Source organism: Gasterosteus aculeatus, chromosome 1, assembly GCF_964276395.1.
Source record: "Gasterosteus aculeatus chromosome 1, fGasAcu3.hap1.1, whole genome shotgun sequence".
Classification (NCBI taxonomy): Eukaryota; Metazoa; Chordata; class Actinopteri; order Perciformes; family Gasterosteidae; genus Gasterosteus; species Gasterosteus aculeatus.
Window position 1 is genome coordinate 26,179,750 of NC_135688.1, and position 20,133 is coordinate 26,199,882.

The window sequence follows — 20,133 nt, forward strand, 5'->3', positions numbered from 1 at the left end:
CCAGGAAAAGAAATGTTCACAGAAATCGTGAGACACTGGCCCTGCATTATTACTTCATACTTAATACTCAGTAATGGTCAGTTTATTTTGGTAAATAGGTTGAAAAATACTCAAAAATGTTTCCCATTCACTGATATTTCACTGACTTCATTTGATTCTTTTCACCTCGAACAACAATGAAAAGAGAGACTGTGGAGAAGATTCTCTTTTGGTAGCTGCCTTGAGATGTGTGTGTGTGTGTGTGTGTGTGGGAGTGAGAGTGTGTACGTCCCACAGGGGCTCCTTTCAGGGTGGGTGCTGCAATTGCTGTTAAAAATGATCCTCCGGGAGACACGCTGACAGCCGAGCTCCGTGCGGCTCCACGTGCCTCCTCATCACAAACACACACGCATGTTACACGGGGCAAACTCCCACTGCACATCCTGTCAGTTTAGAGAAAGCGTCAATCAACTTTTCCGAGTCAGCTATAAAGAGACGTGTCCACGCCAGCAAAATTCACTTTTGCCGTCATCGTCCTTCATGACTTCTAAAAGCAAATGTCACTGCTGTTGCCGTGGCAATTTGTTGTACTTTTTAAAAACTTCATTGATCAAGGGAGAGTATTTTTGCAGAGCAGGTGTGCAGCTTCACACCTGGGACGGGCCCAGGGTAAACACACTTGCTCTTTGATTCTGGACATCATTGGGAGGTCAACCATGGTAAAGTTATTAGCGTTTCAGGGACTCAAGTAAAAGAGCGATTAAAGCACTTTCCCTGCCCAGGATGTCATCATTTAGACATGGGCCTAAATTATTTGCACGACATTGCAGTGCACATGGTGCTGATATACTGCATATTGATATTATATTAAACAGTTCAGACCTGCGAAAACATTATGTAGAATGACCTCTCATCTTAAAGAAAGCATGATGCAAATACTTACTAGTAAGCTACTTTATGAGGCCTACGTAAAGAATTCCTTCTGTTATCGAATCACTGGTCGCGTTAACCGTCAACTTGCTGCCACCTTGTGGTGATACATGAGAAGACACGGCCCTTTAGCATCAGGCGTATACATTCTGGTTTGATGGACAAAAACATCGATGTTGATTGTAAAACATCCTATCGATGTAGAAAAACGTCATGTGGGGAACGGTGCTCGTCGAAGTATCTTTTAATTCCCCAATTTTGACTTACGTCACAGATAAAATGGACGCGATATTACACAAACTGCGCACTTGTCGTTTGTCCCTCATCGCTTGCCGTAGTTGTTTTTTTTGCGACAGCGAGATACTCCGCTTGTAGAGCTGCGGACGTACAAGTCGAGAGGTAAGAACAACATGTACTTTTCAAAATGTTGTCACATTGACCAATGTTTGTCATTTATTTATTTACGTGGTCGTATGCTCGAGCACCGGTCATGTCAAGGTTAGGAAATGTAAAATTCCGCTTACCAGGGGAAAGTGTCAGCTGACCTATGTGTTAGCAACGTTAGCTTCCAACTAACGTTAATGCTAACTTTGTGGTTTGCGTTGAACCGGACTCATTCTGAGACGATGTATGTCCGTTTTAAGTTAACGTTAAACGTTTTGTTACCTGTGAAGCGTGTGTAAGACAGACTGTCACTGCTATAAATCCTCCGTGAAAGATTGCGTCATGTCAGCTAGCATACGAGCATACTGCTAGCCAACTTTTAGTTGGCTATTTTTAAATGACAAATACACGTATTGATTTGTTCTTTTGCACTATGTTTAACTAACTGTTTTAAACCCAGCAGGTAAAAGTTGGAGGGAGAAGTAGGCGACCCACAATGTCCAGTAGTGTAAGTGACATAACATGCCCGTTATATGTGTTACGTTGTCTTATAATATTTACATGCTAAAGTGTATCAATTTGGATTTTTAACGAATCGCTCAATTGCCAAATTTATCATATTTCAAGCTATTCCTAATGGTAATGTGCATATGTACCTAAAAAACAAATACGTGCTTGTAACTTAAAGGACAGGCTACTCACCTGTTTATTAAGTGGGCATTAGTAAACCGCTCCCAGATGTTAACTAATGTCTTTGTTCCTGTACAGGTGCTGTGTAGTCGCAGCAGGTTGGTCCTGTCTAAGACTCCTGGCAGTAAAGCATTAGCTGCCCTCCGTGTCGGCAGAACCAGAACCTTCTCCGCTGCTAGCTCAGATGAACCTTATGTAGCCGTATCACACACAGACTCGGGTGAGTCCAATGGTAAAGGAGTTGGTCACCAGTTCCTGGTAAATGGGACTATACTCGTAACTATTCTGATCTAGATCTGTAGGGAAATATAAAGTCCTCTTTTGTCACGACTCCTGCAGGCCCCAGGACCGTGTGGCCTGACGAGAACATGGGGCCGTTCGGACCGCAGGACCAGCGCTTCCAGTTGCCGGGTAACGTCGGGTTCGACTGCCACCTGGAGGGCACGGAGAACCAGAAGAAGACCCCGGTCCACAGGACGGTGCCGGATGTACTCACGGCCACGAGCTGCACAGAGAGGCACCAGTTCATACTGGCCCAGTTTGTTAACGAGTTCCAAGTAAGTTTTTGAATATATATTATATATATGTACCATAGAGGACACTAAGGTTATGTTGTTTTGTTTAATGTATTTTTCTCATTTATTTTGTGTGGGTGGTTTTTATTCATCAGGGTAACCTGGGTGCAATAAACACAAGAGTCCATAAAGCTGAGCAGTACTTTAATCAGACAGAGACAGACTGCTCCATAAATTCTTGCCCCGAGCTGCTCAGGAAAGGTACGGTACCATCACTTGGCATTGACTCGTCTTGTACGGTGACTCCAACTAACCTGAAGTAACGGAACTCTATTTGTGTTTGTTTGTCAGATCTCGAGCTCATGTTCCCCACGGCGCCCACCTCCTCCATCACAGTTGTGACGGTGACACAGAGTAACGGTCAGTGTGAGGAGGCAGCCGAGCCGGACAAAGACCAGCTGCTGCACAAAGTGAGTCCTGTTTATATGTGTGTGTGTGTGTGTGTATGTACAGTTGAGAGATGTTATGTAATGTTTTGGCTTACTGACTGGCGTATTCTCCTCACTGCAGTTTGTGAGTGGCGCCAAGGAAATGTGCTTCGCTCTGTGGACTGCCGGCTACTGGGCCGACTTCATCGACCCGACCACGGGAGAAGCTGTGAGTTACTGTTGGCAGCGGGGGATTTCTGGCTTTAACGGCGAATCGTCTCCATGTTTACACCCCCTCTTGTTCCCCTGACAGTTCTTTGCGTCTCCATCCAGTCAAACCAAACTGCGAACGGAGGAGGAACTACGAGACTTGGGCTTCCACATCGAAGTGTCTGGCTCTTGCACAGTTATACGTCACATCCTGAGAGGAACGCCTCAGTTTGTAGGGACCGTTTTCACCAACGCACCCGCTCACAGTTCTGCCATCGCGAGACTACAAGGACTTTCAAATGTGATCGTGGATGAGGAATAGGCTTTTTTATTTCCCAGAATGGTGTCCAAACGAGGAGTCTTATTTATGGTTTGAAGAAGCTTAGATGTTGTTAGCGTTAGAACAGAGTTGTATCGGTGGGAGCTTGTGAAAAGTTTGTCGTACAGTAACAACATCTGGACTGAGACTCTAACGTAGACTTTGCTGCTGGTCAACCCGGCTTACTTTGCACTACGTCGGGGAGAAACACAAACTCAGAGGCCTTTCGACATGTAACATCTGCTGTTTGAAGAGTAGAATCTAAAAAGTGGTTTTATTTGAATCACTGCAGTTGTGACCGTCGGAACTGCTGGGCCAATAAAGTGACTTCTCATCAGGCCGCAGTCACACATTTCCTGAAGCGGTGAGTGTCTGTGCTCCTTCGCTGAAGTGTTTCCCAAATTGATCAACGCATTCTAGTACTCAGGGAATGGAATTATCCCTCTTGATAATTGACTTTCCGTTATGAAGAGTGAATAATAAAATATGCAACAACATAACAGTTTCTATAATGACAAGTGGACAATTAAAAGGCAGTGAAAAAAGTATTCAATGTTTCACTTTTACATTGTTAAAGTCCTACATTTAAACTATCAAAGTAAACTTGGAACTACCAAAAGTCTGAGTACTAATGCAGGATGGCCCATTTTAGATATGTGTACATCTCTAATGCTGTTGCTGTAAAAGGTGAGGATGCATTTAACTACCTTACGTACGACCAGTAATAATACATAATTTATGTTTATGTATATTTTTGTATGAATCAGATTAAATCATTATTAAAGTAACCCAACAAACTAATATATTTTAAAAAGGACCTGACCAAGCCATCATTGTTTTCAAATTGGTTTTGGGTTTTAAATATAACTTTCAAATAAGAAAGTAAAGTTTCAGGCTACGCATTGAAAAGAGAATTTATAATTAATATTATTCATGGCCAATTATTGTCGATTAATTCACCACTCGATCCTCTCTTTGGAGTAGAATTGTACTTCCGTTTGATTTGAAGAACATCTGGTATTTCTGATTCTGAGACAAATGTAGTGCTGGCCGACACGTTTTCACAAGATATACGGCCTCATTCGACATCTCTTCCTCAGTTTTGTTAAATCATCTGTGAGCGTGACGCTCGGCACAACGGCAGCTGCTCCACCAACAGAGCGCTATTTTTCTCTGCATCAAAGTATCCAGTCAGACGTTCGTCTCACTGAGCATTTGTTCAGCTTGTGTGCGTGTTTTTGTCTCCACCAAGTGGTGGTTTGGAGTTACAGCAGAGAAGCTGAATCTTTTACCTTCGACTTGACAATGCTTGTCATCCAGAGAAAGTTAAAGGTAACAACGCAATTCTCTTGTCTGGTGTCTCCTTGTGGGTGTTTGGTCAGCGTTTAGTGTCATTGGGCCGTTGTGAATCCCTCTTTGACCTGTCGGTTATAACCGAGCAGCGCGTAGCGGTGAACCAACCCGGCCTCTCGTGTAACAACATTCTCTACATTGTTATCGTATAATATACAAATGATGTGTATGTACAAAGGGTTTGTTTATTTCAGGTCCATTTGTCAGTGATCCGCATTTCTTGTAAATCAATAAAATCACAAAAAAAACGTTAACTGCACTGACTACCCGAGCGATTTAGTATTGACAAAACCTCAGTGTACACATTAGCATGGCAACATTAATGCCGTTACAATAAATAAACAAAAGCCTCAGCAAATAGGAGGAAGGGAAGGAAAACAAATTTGAAGGAATGATTTTGCAGCAGTGATGTTTTGTTTGGTCAAACCTCAAGTTAAAAAAATGTTTGTGTTGCCTTTCATGATGGTTTATGAAATATCCTTATGTATTTATAACAACTAGAATCAACATAATAAAAGTAAATGTTTGAATACATTTTTTTTGTTTCACTTCCTAAAAAAAGTGTCCTTCAGTTGGATCTGACACAGATGCAGTTTCCCTCTCAAAAGTGTCCAGCTGTAAAGAATCCCATGAAGGTGATGGTGAAGAAGTTCTGCGTTGCAGGAAGAAACCCTCTGCTGGAGCTCGACAGAGGAGACGTCGAGGAGAAGACAGAGTTGCTGGCATTCCTCGGCACCAGCACGTTACAGATGTTCCCCTCGCAGCAGGACGAGCACATCTGCCGGATGAGACCGAAACCTTCAGGAGACTTAAAACATTCGTACCCCTCTCCCCGAGACTTGAGAATCGACCTCCCCTCACCTGATGGCCATCATCGGGGACGTCAGCACAGCCGGTGAACAGACAGTCCTTCAGGGCCACGCAGCGCTTGGTCACGGACACACTGTCGCCATGGTTATCCATCACGTGACGCACGCTGCAGTACCTGGCGTCTGGACACATCGCACACCTTCACTTCAGGGCTGTTTTCGCTACTTTTTTTCTTTGTAGAAGTAAGTTTGCATTGAGCTCGGTGGGGCTGAAAACGAACGAGATCGCGTCCACGTACCTTTCGGACAGTAGACATCCGGCGCCCAGCGGTTGCACTCGTAGTTGTCCGCCGCGTCTTCGCACGTGAAGCACTTGAAACCTCCGGGATGAGGTGTCGCTGTGACAAACAGACTTCAGTACTCTGCCCTTAATAGACCGTTGGAATTAATGCAGAATTTAAATACTAATTTAACCAAGCACTTCTCTCACATCCACCCGGGACAAAAAGGCCCTGAAAATGAACCCTCCACTCAGCCCCAGTGGCAGCGGCCCCAAAGGGAAGAGTTTAAAGGCTTTGCTGCAGGACGTCTCTGTTAACACTAGTGATTAGACTGAAGAGGGCAAAGAACCACTCGCGGCCTTTTCCTCGACCTGCACCACATTAGATGTGACGGCCGGAGGGAGAGACGGCACTTTGTGATGAAGAGAACGGCTGTTGGGAGGTCAAGTTAGACGGACAGGATCCCTAATGCTCTGGTTCTCACAGCAGCTGATTGGGACGGTGTCCACCGGCAACCCTCGTTTCGCGATTGGTGCGACAGTGCCGTCCCCCCTCGCTGACCTCGTCTCCTGCTGTAGCTGCTGTGTGTTGTTTGCCTATGAGTGGAATGTGCTGAAACTGTGCCAAGCCAGGGGCAACCGCTGGGTCTAAAGGTCAAAGGGGAAGTGCCTCGAAGCTGCATTCTTACTAACGGCCATTAGGGGGCGATGCCTTTGAAAAATAATATTGGGTAAAAGGCTTTGAGAAGACATGACTTATTCCCACAGTCTCAATTGCTCAAAAGTCTTCTCCAATACGGCATGTGTTGATTTTTAAATTGTGGTGAATTTAGTAAAAGAGACTGGAGAAGAAAATAACGGAAGGCTGATATTTTCCGCTACGTTAATTTTAGTTGTAGTTTTTTTTCTTCCATCCAGACTTTGCAATTAAAATCACAGATATTGTCAATTACGGATGAAGCCTTGCTGGGAAAGCTAGCTAGGTAGCACTAGGTCTAGCTGCTAACTTAGCGGACCTTGTGCTTACTTGTCCAAATATGGTCAGTTTGGCTTCCAAAAACCCAGATGGCAACAGTCGAAATGCCAAAACTGAGGCATCAAGACGGTAGTCCACAAACCAATGGTTGATGTCACAGTGACTCCCTTCACTTATTCATTGTTTACCATTCTCACGACCCACGTAGCGGATGTTTGGTTCTTACATAGAAGATTGATCTTCCAGACGATATGTCTGAATAATTTGTTTACTAAACTGCTCCGACACAAAGATCCAACAAACACTTTTTGGACTTTACCATTGGTGAGAATCACATCTACACTGGGAATCGGCCGAGCCAGAGTTCTCCGGCTCAGACACTTTTCAATCTCAAGACAAAGCCTGTGGCTCTCAAAGACACACACACCGAGCTCAAACACTTTCTGTTCCCACATCGTTTGTGCCATGACCCCGTTATTTTGAACATGTTAGAATCCTAGAAAGCAATTGGGTTTCCACAAATGTTTTCACGCTTAAAAACATTGCAAGTTGCAGTAAAAGCGCTCCTACTTGAGGGATGCAGCAGGATGATGTCCGTCAGGGAAAAGTCCCGGGACTGGACCGTCTTCAGCAAATCAGCAACGTTGGTCATGAGCAGCACCCAGGCCACTGTCGGCCAGGCCTCCATCATTGGGCCCAAAGTGCCCTCATGCACTGTGGGAGAGACACGGGGCTGTGAGCGGCTGAAATACGTGTTCTCAGATGTAAGAATCCCCAAAACGAGCATGTGGATACCTTTTAAATGAACGTGAACAACAAAAGTCTGGAAGCTAATGTCTAATAATAGCATTAGTCTATGAAAGGGATCAGCTGTGTGTGCCGCTCACGCTGTGAGCTCACTTCATTATTTAGACGTTAAGGGGAACCCCGCCGGTCAGCAGACGAACCGCAGGAGGACGACCGTTATAACCACAAACTCAAGTCAGTGTGTGTATCGTCTTTTACTCCGACTCCTTTTCAAACTGGTCGTGACAGCAGGTTTGTTCAGACCAGATGTGCATCGCTCCACGGTCACTCAAGGTTAGAAGCACATTCACAGCATCCCACAGCTTTTCTGAATGGCTTTTGTTTGTAAAGATTTAAAGAAAGATTTGTTTCTATTAAAGAAAAGTTCTGTTGACTGTAATGTAAGAAAATATTCTACGGCTTTGGTACATTACGTTGAGAGGCTGTATTTGTACATTGTGATTCCTTTAAGGACTTCCAATAGTGTTAAATGACATTCCGAGACGGACACTTTCTTCCAAATGCTCTTCTTAAGATTCACTGAGACGCCAGTCAGTGAATTACACACCGGATGACCTGGTTTCGCCCCTGATCTGACATCAGTGGTGAAAGATCAGCGTTGAGTTCAGATGCCTCTGACTCCCTTTTGTGTTTTTTCTCCTGAGGCAAAGTGCTATGTGCCTGTGTGGTTATAAATGCTTGTTTTCTTAGCATTATGCACGCTCCAATAACATTGATCCGTGCCTTGGCTGCAGGCTGAACGACCATACTGTACAATGCTGTGCACGGCATTCTCTAAAGGTTCTGGTTGCTCTGGTTAAAGAAAAGAATAATCTGTTCAGGCACAATTATGTACGATGAGGACATTTCTGAAATATTTAAGAGTTGGACTATAGTCACTGTAATGCGTACATTATTATTATAGAGAAAATGGTGGGTTTGAGCTTTTTACATTTGAGCTTCTCAAATGTGAAAAATGATTTGGTTTCCTTGTGTGTTTTATCATATTAAACTTAATACCTTTGGATTTTGGACCATCGCTTTTACAAAACAAGAAAATTTGATAAGCGACAGACAGTTTACAGACCAAATGATTAACGGAATTATTAGAAATTAAACAACATTACATTTGAGACCCAATATATGTGCAAAGAATTCCTTTGCTCTTTAGCTTCTGTGCTAACTTGTTTGAATTGATTTGAAACGCATCCTAATTAAAAGATATACGTTACACCATTGAGGGAAGTCTTTCAATCCAAGGGTTCACGTTCATTAAGTTTGTCCTCAGCGCCCCGGTGCTTTACTGTAGAGCTCATAATGATATTCCCTAAGCTGAAAGGAAAACTTGAGCTCAGCTCCCCGGCTTTGAGCTGTCTGAGAGATTTTGGGCCTGGCCTCCAGTAAAACTTGAAGTGCAGGGATTAGGTCTCCCCATTACAACTGGAGGGGGTTTATATCTCTCTGCGTTCAATCAGCACCGACCTGCTCCTCCAGGTCGCGGCGCTGAAAGAATCTGAAGGAGGTGCAGGTTTTAAATCTTTCTGTCACCCCTGACAACAGGGGATAAAGTCAGCAGAAAGTTGACATTATCATTTGATACATTGTTCTGGGCTGTAATTTTGGCTCGGTGGTGATGAGGCCGTCTAAACTTTAGTATCATGTTTCGTTCTTTTACCCGCGAAAAAAGGAGAATTAGGGCTGGAATACGGTCTGACTGGTGACCCTGCCTGTGAACTCTTCATACCAGAGATAAGTCCGGTCTACCTGCACTGCTATAAACCAGTCATCAGAGGTCATGGGGTTAAACTGCGTTTTCTGTAAATAGAAAAGGCAAGTTATTCCCCAAGAAAACACTGTTCAGGTAACAGAAGCTATGAACGCGTTGTGTCCCCAGGCAGTGCTGCGCTCATTCCCTGTCAGAGAAAACCGATTTATGGCTGAAAAGAAACATGACTGACCCAAAATACTGTAGATATAATCGAGAAAGCCATCTCCATCGTAAATCACAACGACCAATGTTTTTTTTGACTTTTTTGTATAGTTTAACGCTCAAAACACATGAATGTATGCATTAGACGTTAGTGTCTCGCTCGGACACACTTAGAAACTTATAGAACACTTGATGACAGGTACTGAAGCAGACAAATTAATCGGCCTTATGCAAACCCATCAAAATGGAATGCATAGCATGCACACATCGACATTTTTAGAAGAAAATATTTTTTGGTCAGACCTGCGTTTATAGTCATACGAAGGGGAAAAAAATGTCCCGGGCTTCCATAAATCTTAAAAAAGAAACGACACATGTGAACCAGATGAGGGACAATTACTTTGGGTCGGTGATGCGTGTCAAAGGAACACAACATGTCAGGCCACCAGAGTTGCCTTTGAGGTTCAGCCGGTATCCAGCAGCTCAGTTCTACCGACCAGACACATGCGGCAAAGGCTTAAATTCTGCCAGACTGCTGCTCATGTGCTTCACTTCCACATCGAGGCCGGACATACATGACTGCACCGGAGAAATTCCAGCAGTCAAATTCTGCTCCCTGACTGGAGCACCTTCGTATTATTATGGTTAAAGTTCAGACTCCCAATGGACACATGGACACACAGTCTGAGCTGGCAATACATCCAGCTGCAGATTACTATTTTAATTGTAAAATAAATGAGGAAATCTGTGAAAAATAAAGCAATTATAAAAAATAAACGGGCATTACAATGTTACAGAGCTAAACATGACGTCCTGGATGGAACCACCCCACCCAAATATTTAGTTAAGGACAATTAAATGAAAAAAAACAAACATGCCTCCAATCTTTACACGTAATAGTTGTCAATCATTTTGTCAGTCAGCTGTATACGTGTAAGCAGTATTTTCATGTTGAATTTGGTTGAGGTGAGTATATGTATATTTATATCAATGATGCTGCCTCATGTATGTTTTTATGCAAAAACAATATGCAAAGTAGTTTGCTATTATTGTTGTGAAGTAAAATGAAGCCGCAATATTTACCTTTAAATTAAGAGGCAGCGGATTTGATCATTTCGAAATTGAAATACCACATTTTACTCTAATTTATAAACTAGAATAAATGGAATAACCCAGTATTCTGATTTTCCCATCATAAATAAACCTGTACCACAGTCCTATTGGACAGCCTCCATAATCACAATCAAGTCAGTGTAATACAGCTACAAACACTCAAGTCGATTCTGAGAATCCCCAAAAAATGCATAATCCTTGATCAACATGAAATTCGCGCAGGTTACACTGATGCGTCAATTCTTACACACGCACTAACACTAGATTTACTTCATACTTCCACTTACCCGATGTATTTCCCCGATAAATCCGCAGGAGACTTGCAGCGCTGATGAAAATCAGAGAAACTACTGCGCTGCTCAGTGGAGCCGAGGGAGGCGGGTGCTGCAACGTCACTGTTACGTCACTATCACTCTAGTCCCGTAAACAACACTACATCTGGACCAGTATAATATTCTCTGATTAGTATGATCAGATCAGTAAGTATTGATCTGACATGGTCCTTATAAACCCGGTGGTGATTTATTTTTTAATTATTTTATTTCAAGTACTGATTGAGGCAAATACCGAGGATTACTTTATTCTACACTACAATTTATCAGATGTAGATTTTCCACACAAAACGTATGATTGCTGTTTCGAATTGAATGCATTTTAAGATCAAACCATCCAACATATAAAGTCTGTGAAATTGGCTCCACCTCCTGCAGGTATAGCACTATATCGTAGCATTAAATACAGTGATTTAAAACTCACAATTAATTTTAATGAACACAAAGATATTTCAGATATGTAAAATGAATGCTGCAGGGTTGTGCTCGGGATCTGAAGAGATCAAACAACAACTCTTATCTGTTGTATAATGAGCGCGCATTATTGCTGTGGGCTAATTACAACCTCCTCCTCATTCACATTCCATGTGAGTGAAACACACATGCGGACTCACACAGACTCCTCAGACTTCTCTGGATACACAATCCCCGACCGGAGAGCAAAGCATATCCCAGACAGAGGAATATGCACGCAGATGTGCGGTGGTATCAGATGGTGAGCGCACCCTGGGAATAGCATCATTTCAGCAAGCTCCTCCTAAACTTGCACTTTGCTCAGATGAAAAAGAAACAGACAGAAAAATAGTATACTATACAACATGAATCTATGTTAAATTGATACATCAATTAGTCCATCCTCAGCAACTCACATCAATTGATTCTGCCACTTATTTTGGATTATTTGTAAATATATACATTTGGATGTTTTAATCATCTTAGACGTGAGCATTCGGTGCATTCCATCTGTTTTTAAAAGTCCAGTTATTTCCCAAATATCCGATCTCCCCTGAATGGATCCAAATGTTAAGTTGCGTGCGCAGTCACCGCCATCTTTGAAATTCAGGAGGTGTGCACCAGCAACAGTGGAGCGACAAGCCTCCTCCTACGAAGTTAGTTTCATTTTTACAGACGGATACCGTCCCATAAACTGCTTTGGCCAAGTATGGCTAACCGGAATGTGCACCAGGCGACTATGCAAAGCGGCAGTTCTCCTCCACCGGTGAAAAGCGGGAGCGAATCCCCGGCCGCTCCGTCACCGGCGAACAAAGACAGCCCGCCGCAGCAGCAGCAGTCCCCCGCGGCCGAGGGAGCCGAAGGAGCCGGGGGAGAAGGAGAAGGAGTCGAAGAGGGACGGGAGGAAATGACCTTGGATATCAAGAGTTTTCGGAAGCCCGGCGAGAAGACGTTCACGCAGCGCTCACGTCTTTTCATCGGAAACCTCCCGGCGGACATCCCGGAGGAGGAGCTGAGGAACATGTTCGCCAAGTACGGGAACATCGGCGAGGTTTTCATCAACAGGGACCGGGGGTTCGGCTTTATCCGCTTGGTGAGCGTGATGTAACGCTAATTTTTTTAACTATGCTGTTGAAATGTGTTGTTTTTACAGGTTGAAGCTAACTTCATTTTTTTAATATAACGTTATAAGGAGAGAAATTCCTTTGCTAAGAGGAGCTAGCTATGTTATCATTAGCACGCGGTGCTTGTTGCCTTGACACCCATTCATATCGAACAGTGTCTAACATTTAACGACTCTTTCTTTTGTATGAACACTTGTATGTTATTTTCACATTGTGACAAGTAACTTTTAGTCATTTCTCATATTTCCCAATTGCCTTCATGTTGAACTGTGAGGATGTCACACTGCATTGTGGGTGATGACACACCGCCTTGCGTGGACCAATTGTCATGTTGTTATAGTGGTGAAAAGTGCAAATTTTCGTCAGTTTATATAGCTAAAAGACAAGATGAGAATCGCAATGAAGTGTATTTTACGGGCCATATGGATTCCTCCATCCTCCCGCCCGTGGTGGTGTCATCCTTTTTGTGTCTTCCAGGAGACCCGCACGCTGGCAGAGATTGCGAAGGCCGAGCTGGACGGGAGTGTTCTGAAGAATCGACAGATCAGGGTCAGCTTTGCCACGCATACCGCCGCCCTCACAGTGCGCAACCTGTTGCCTTCGGTAACAAACGAGCTGCTGGAACAGGTAAGCTCAGATGTTGCCCAGGATCGGCATTGTTTTGATAAAGTCTCCTCCCTGTTTCTGCTGCTTTTGTGGAATCTGCTTATTGCTGCGCTGTGACATGTAGTCTCAAACTCAACACTCTTGTCGCCAGGCGTTTTCCGAGTTCGGGCTGGTGGAACGGGCTGTCGTCGTGACTGACGACCGCGGCCGCCCCACCGGGAGAGGCATCGTGGAGTTGGCGAACAAAGCAGCTGCGCGCAAAGCCCTGGAGCGCTGCACGGAGGGAGCGCTGCTGCTGACCACGTAGGGAGCACGATGGGTGTTGTGAAGTGAAGGCGCACGATTTTCTCATCTCATTCCCGCATCCGCTGAAACGCGTAGATCCGTTGTCAATCACTTTCATATGATATCCGAGGTTTGATTGTCCCCCTTTCCTTCAGGACGCCGTGTCCGGCCATCGTGGAGCCTTCGGAGCACTTCGATAACGAGGACGGACAGCCTGAAAAGTCACTGCAGAAGTCTGCTGCTTACTATAAGTAAGTAAAATGAGGATTTGTTGTAATCTCATAGTTAAGATGGGTTTGAGTTTAACATTTTGAACTCCCATGCTTGGTCTTTTTCTTGGTCATTGAACAACCAGAGTTGTAATTCCTTTTTGGGTTGTTTTTTTGTTGTTTTTTTGCTCTGTTTGCCTCCCCAGGGAACGAGAGCAGAAGCCCCATTTTGCTCAGCCGGGGACGTTTGAGTTTGAGTATTCGTCTCGCTGGAGAGCTCTTCATGAGATGGAGAAACAGCAAAGAGAGCAGGTGGACAAGAACATCAAGGAGGCACAGGGGAAACTGGAGGCTGAGCTGGAGTCGGCCAAACATGAACATCAGCTCATGTTAATGAGACATGGTAGGGGACGCCTGAGTGTACTACTGACACCGTCCTATTTAGGAGCACAATCGCAGTCTGACCGTCTCCACACTGCTGGTCACGGCATATGGCCAATCCGTCTCACTAATGTCGTCTTCCTCTCTCCTTTCAGATCTCATGAGACGTCAGGAGGAGCTGAGGAGACTAGAGGAGCTCCGCAACCAGGAGCTGCAGAGAAGAAAGCAGATAGAGATGAGGTTCTTGTCCTTTACCGAGCCAACCATCAGGAGGACAGAGGGAGAACTTTGATGGTTGTGTTTTATTTGACCATTTGCTGCTTTCCCTCTCTGGCTGCAGGCATGAAGATGAAAGGAGGAGGAGAGAGGAGGAGATGATGAGACACAGAGAACAGGAGGACCTGAGACACAACCCAGATGGCTTCAAACCAAACTACGGGGATAATGTGAGTTCAACTGGGATACATAAAAGCAGTGAGATGCACTAAAGCTTGTCCAGTTAACCTCCTGCTGTCACAACCCTCACAGACTCAAAGTTGTCGGGTTAGTCGTGTGTTAAGCATCTTTAATACTAAATATCATAGCATGTGTGTACAAAGCTTGTGTGTTGTAGATACGTAACACCTAAGCAGTATTGTAGTCTGTAGTCCACTACGCAATCCTCAGCTATTTGTCTTTGACTTTTATATATTTTTTAATCTCATTAAGGCAAATCTTATTTTAAAGTGTAATGAAACCAAAATAAGCCCCCTGAGAACACTATTGTGTTCTAACTAGAGCCCAGTTTTCGGTCAGCACCGAGCCGGTTTCTTCATTTTGGATGCTTTTGCTTTTCCTACATTGTAGCAGAAGCTGGACTGACCCGTGTTGCTGAGCAGGGATTTCTTAGTCCCTCGTAGTTTGGTTTGCAGATCTCGGTGATGTTGAAAGAGACAACGTTTCATAACATCTCTGTACAGTATAGACAGGAGAGTAAAGCAATCGTGACACATCACTGTAATACTGTGGTTCATTGTGTCAAATGCGATGGGACAGATACTGATAATATATGCTATTATTAATAATAATAATAATTAAACAAAGATAAATCAAACATAGGAACACACCTCTCATTTATACTGGTCTTTCTTTCTGAACTGCAAACCTATCCAGTCAAAAAATGTACAAGTTTGGCCTTTTTTTCCATTACCTGAACAAAAACAACGTATTAATAAATGAGCCCGTAATCAAAGATCAGGGATTAGCTGTGGCACCTTTATGTATTTGGGTGAAGCAAGTTATCACTGTATAGTCGCTCTTTCTCGGTTCTATAAATGTGTTTTTTTCCAGACTTTTCTAGAGGAGCTCAAGTTGTCTCCTGTAAGTTTTGAGGAATTTGTATTCCTCATTATTTTCCCTGTTGAACACGTATGTTGTCGTCTTGGTGGCTTTACCGGTAAAGGTGGTTGGACATTTTGAATAGTAGCGGCCAGTCCGACAGTTATTCACAGCATAAGGAAACAATCGACGGAGCTTTACAGTAACGTATGAGTAGAAAGGATAGTTTTGTTCGTGAGTGGATTTAATCGCTATGTAATCCTTCCGATCAGTATTTAGATAATCAAAAACAGTTTGTGTGAATTCTCGGTGCCATAACGTCCAGTGTGAGAGTGTCTGTTGGTGTCATGTTGTGGATTTCTGTGTTATAACGTTTCTCTTCAAATCCTTTGCTCTGTTCAGAGGTCCCAGTGGAGTCTGCGATCTTTACACGCACGTAGCGCACGCCGAACATCTAGAAGCATCCTTCTCTCTCCTCGTAGTAGATTGATATCAGACCGCCAACAATCAGTCAACTAACTCACACCGATTTGAATGGAACACATGAGAAGTTGCTTTCAAAAAGTAAAAAATACTTTTTAAACTGAGGGACATGTGTGTGTTGATTACAGTTGGTGTGATTGGACATATTTACAGAAAAACACACTTTACCCTCCGAGGAGCACTAATGTGAAGTCCACGCTAGCTTCAACTTTCATTTAAGAGATTTCTTAAACATTTAATGTTTTTTTCACTCCAAGAATATAGATGCTACTTGCTGCCATCTAGTGATTGTATAAGCTGCAGCTCAGGTGTCACCGTTAGAAGTGACGTCAGACATATTTAAATGAGTCAGGCCATCGATTTTAGTGACACAATTATGAAGCATTTTTAAAGCACGCAACTACTACACTTGTTGAAGTTAAAACATTGACCATTTATCAGGTAAGTATAAACAAACAACACAAACAAACAAAATGTATATGTTCGTGATCGTTTAGTGAACCATTGAAGTGAGTTTATAATTCCATATAAAAGTGAAAATCTGTGAAATCTGTGACACTATTTTTTTAAGTTTATGTGAACCTGCGAGTGGAAGAGGATTGATTTTGTTTTGTGTTTATTGTCAGGGGATGGATGGATGGATGGATGATGGAGCACCTTTTCGACTCTTAGTGCGTCTGGACCGTGACCTTTTATTTTAGTTGAGATGCTTACATAAATAATACTGTAAACGTGGTGTGTGTGTGTGTGACTACAATAGCCCGAAGCCAGTTTTATGTGGCTTATTTCTTTTAAAAAACTTTTTATTAAAAGTTTGCACACCTCCAGATCATTGGATGTGAATATAAGCCTCTTCTTGCTAATGCCGTTTGCACTGTGACTGCATTACGCTTCCTGTGAGCGATAAATGATGGGAATACAAAGCAGAGCTGAGCAGTAAGTTAGACCTTTTCCATCCCACATAAACGATGATAATTCCAGTCGCGGGCGACTTCTACCAGCGTTTTTTTTTGTGGGTGAATGACAACTTTCACCGCGTGAGTGTTGGATGACAGCCCATTCGCTCCAGATTTGTCCTTTTTAGTGGAGTTTTGTTTTGAAGGCTTTTTTTCACTTCTTCCAGAAGGAACAGGAAATGAGAGTGGGTGAGCTGGGCCCTCGTGGAGCCATTAATTTGGGAGGTACGGGTATGATTGTGTGACTGGTTGATGCAAAGATCAGGTCGAGTGACCATGATGATGACTGCTGCCTTTATCTCATTACTCGCTTCTATTGGCCTTGCATCTCAAGTGACTCTTTTTCAACCACATGTATTTACATGTTTTTGACACATGTTTTGGGTGTAAATGGAGTCACATGGGAAGCAATGCAAAGGAGGAAAACCCATAATACACACACACGACAATACAATGTGTATACGAACTCATAATAAAGGGGTTGTTTTTGTTGGGGGGCCGTCTCATAGTTCGATCTTTAGTCCCCGAGCTCTCATCCTCAGTTCCATGCAGATTAGAAATTGAGTGATTTTAAGTTCGACATTTATTATTACATTACATGTCATTTAGCCGACGCTTTTATTCAAAGCGACTTACAATAAGTGCATTCAACCATAGGGGTACAAACTCAGAAGAACAAGAAAGTGCAATTTCCTCAAATAAGCCAATTTACAATTTGCTATAGATAAGTGGCGTTATAAATACAATTTAAGTGCTAAAATTTGTTAGTCATTTATGAGCTGCTGTGGCCTTAAAAGTCTATTTTTAGGCACATTTTCAAAAAAAGACTCGGTCACGGCACTCAAAACAAATCTGGCTGGAATTCATTGAAGATAAAGGTCTGTTTATTTCGATAATTAATGAAAACGGACGTAAGAGCAGGACGAGGGGCCGGGGTCTGAGGTTAAAGTATACAAAGATTGGTGGCTGCATAGTAGCTCTTCACCATACAAAGATTATGACCAAGGATTGCACATCATCTTTATGACACAACTATTGTGTTCCATTTGTATTTGATTGTTTCACAAATTACAGTCGCATCCCGTTTTATGTGTCTGAAGGGGGTCAGCTATCGTTCTTGTAGGTCTCTGTTGTTGTTCTTCTGTAGAAGAGGACGTGTGTTTGTCTCCCTCAGGTATTACCGTTAAAGACATGGCATTGCTATTAGTGTCATTTTGTAATGTGACTATGGTTACAGTCTTGTTAATGCTTAGTTTACGTTATGATTTATTTGCCCAAGTTTGCTTCTATTGCATTCACGTTTTTAAGCCACCAAGCATGGGAATGTTTTTGCAATATCACAAGTGCCTTAAACCTGCATCTATGCATGAGTACAGAGTCTCAAACCTTCTTCACAACAGCAGGAGTGGATGTAGAGACAAATGGAATGTCTCTGTCGTATCCTCCACGACTAAGATTGATGTGCAATCCGAGGTTTAATCAGGAAAGATGTGAACGTTGGCCTCAGTTCAGTCGTCCAAAATGGGAGCCTCTCATTATCAATAACGGGTCTTATCTGTAAAACATGAATGTTTGTATGTATTTTGGCAGAATTTTATACCCCTTAAAATGAACGTTGGTCTTTGGTTCTATTGTTGACATATTTATACATCCTTTTTTACATTTTCTTTAAAGGTTTTCCTTCAATCCGCTAAATGTTAAAGATAAATTCTACCGTTTAGGTGCTTCTGAAATGAGTTGCAAAGAAAAAAATACCAAATTCTAACCTGTGGTCCTTGTCGGCGGGCCGATGATCCCATCAGCTGTCGACCAGAAGCCAACGTTGACTTTGAGGTCGTGAACTATTAGTCGTAGCGCTAAGGGGCCGTGGTTCTTTGCGGTGCGTTCGGTGCTTCACTCTGACCCACCGACTCTCCACGTTGCTTTGCGTGTAGATGGCTTTAACCAGGGCTCCCCGGGGCCCGCTGGCAACCAGGGCCAAATGATGGGCTTGAGCGGACGGGGAGGAGCCAACGGCCCAGAGGGCGCTGGAAATATGGGGACCGCAGTGATGTCAGAGAATAGAGCCATGGTAATGTATCTGGGTTAAATAAAGCTTCATTAGTCCATATTTAACATTGAAAACTAAATTATTGTTGTATTGTTATGAACTGAGTCGAAATGTTTAAACTTGTTTCTTGAAACGGATACAGGAGTCAAATTTATTTTGAATCAGATGGAGGAAAAAAAAACCTCGAAGACTTTGTTTATAAACTATAGACTAATCGTCCGTCTCCTCTTTCTCTCCGTCGGCTTGGTTCACCTCTTAATGTCGGACGGCCACAAACCGGACTGATCAACTTGATGAAACCGTTTTTATGGATACTACGATGTTTCTCCGTGACGCTCAAACGTGGTCTCATCGTACGCCGTTACCTGCTGGCCTCACAACGGCGACTCCGTGGTACCTCAGCGGAAAGACCGATACCCGCAGGCTGGATCGATGGGGGGGCGGCCAGAAGTTGAGTCTCCAAAGCCGCAACAACAGCAACAACAACAGCAGCAACAACAGCAGCAGCAGCTACAACAACAACAACAGCAGCAGGCCGCACTGGGCCCTCAAGCCCAAGGGAGGGGGAGTCCGGTCGGGGGGGTCTTCGATGGGCCGAACAATAAGCGGCGCAGGTTTTGAACCCTCTCTGATCGCGGTACTCGTGGATCTTTGTCTCCCCGATCTGTGATCGATTTGAACTACAGGATAACGCTTTGGAAACCACAATCATTCTCAAGGTTTATCCACAACATTTTTTCCCTTTTACGTTTTCGGAACAACGGTTTGCTTTTTATTTTATTTTTTTTAGTGAACGGGGACTGTTGTCTTGGAGATACTTTTCTAACGCAGCTGGATTGTTCAATAAAAGACTAATTTAGATCGGACTTTAATTTGAGTCCAAACAAGAAGTTCTGTCAGAACGGTTCTTTTTCCTTTGTGTCAGACATCCTCCTCCTGCCTCTTCAGTCATAGAGTGACTGCAGCGGGGCATCATGTATGTGATGGTAAAGACAAATAAAACGTTTGTAGGAAGTCTTGTCTCTGATTTCAAAGAATTCAGTTATTCATGGTGTGAGTTGTGCGTGTTGGTCAATGTGAATTATCCCGACCAAGAATCGTTTTAGAACCGGTAATTACGTTTCCTCCCCACTCGTGCAAAACACACAAAGCTCTTCTTCTTACTCAACGTAAACTGTATTCTGCACATCAAGTGTACGTGAGGATTTAACTTATGATGACGTTTATCAAGATGG

At 43.3% G+C, this 20,133-nt stretch overlaps 3 protein-coding genes across 4 annotated transcripts; 2 read left to right on the forward strand and 1 right to left on the reverse strand.

Annotated features, from left to right (window-relative positions):
- Window positions 1–587: 587 nt before the first annotated feature.
- Window positions 588–5,342, forward strand: mmadhca (metabolism of cobalamin associated Da). Of its 2 annotated transcripts, none has more exons than XM_040173292.2 (8): window positions 588–1,308; window positions 1,754–1,801; window positions 2,062–2,203; window positions 2,323–2,540; window positions 2,654–2,759; window positions 2,850–2,968; window positions 3,069–3,155; window positions 3,240–5,342. In XM_040173292.2, exons 2-8 carry the CDS (start codon window positions 1,790–1,792, stop codon window positions 3,456–3,458), a joined length of 903 nt encoding a protein of 300 aa, XP_040029226.1. In that variant the 5' UTR covers window positions 588–1,308; window positions 1,754–1,789; the 3' UTR covers window positions 3,459–5,342. The 2 variants fall into 2 exon arrangements, with proteins under 2 accessions (XP_040029226.1, XP_040029233.1); XM_040173299.2 differs by having other exon boundaries at window positions 999–1,308; window positions 1,757–1,801.
- A 67-nt stretch (window positions 5,343–5,409) lies between these two features.
- On the reverse strand, window positions 5,410–11,074 carry LOC120817276 (ly6/PLAUR domain-containing protein 6). Its single transcript, XM_078099489.1, is given in 5 exon segments — window positions 5,410–5,651; window positions 5,654–5,800; window positions 5,917–6,015; window positions 7,444–7,587; window positions 10,990–11,074. Coding segments are annotated over 4 exon segments (609 nt in total). The 5' UTR covers window positions 7,565–7,587; window positions 10,990–11,074.
- Window positions 11,075–11,634: 560 nt separating this feature from the next.
- Window positions 11,635–19,912, forward strand: pspc1 (paraspeckle component 1). The gene is made up of 10 exons (XM_040173277.2): window positions 11,635–12,580; window positions 13,089–13,238; window positions 13,369–13,520; window positions 13,658–13,753; window positions 13,918–14,114; window positions 14,248–14,332; window positions 14,433–14,538; window positions 17,016–17,073; window positions 18,783–18,919; window positions 19,301–19,912. Exons 1-10 carry the CDS (start codon window positions 12,197–12,199, stop codon window positions 19,517–19,519), a joined length of 1,584 nt encoding a protein of 527 aa, XP_040029211.2. The 5' UTR covers window positions 11,635–12,196; the 3' UTR covers window positions 19,520–19,912.
- Window positions 19,913–20,133: the final 221 nt, after the last annotated feature.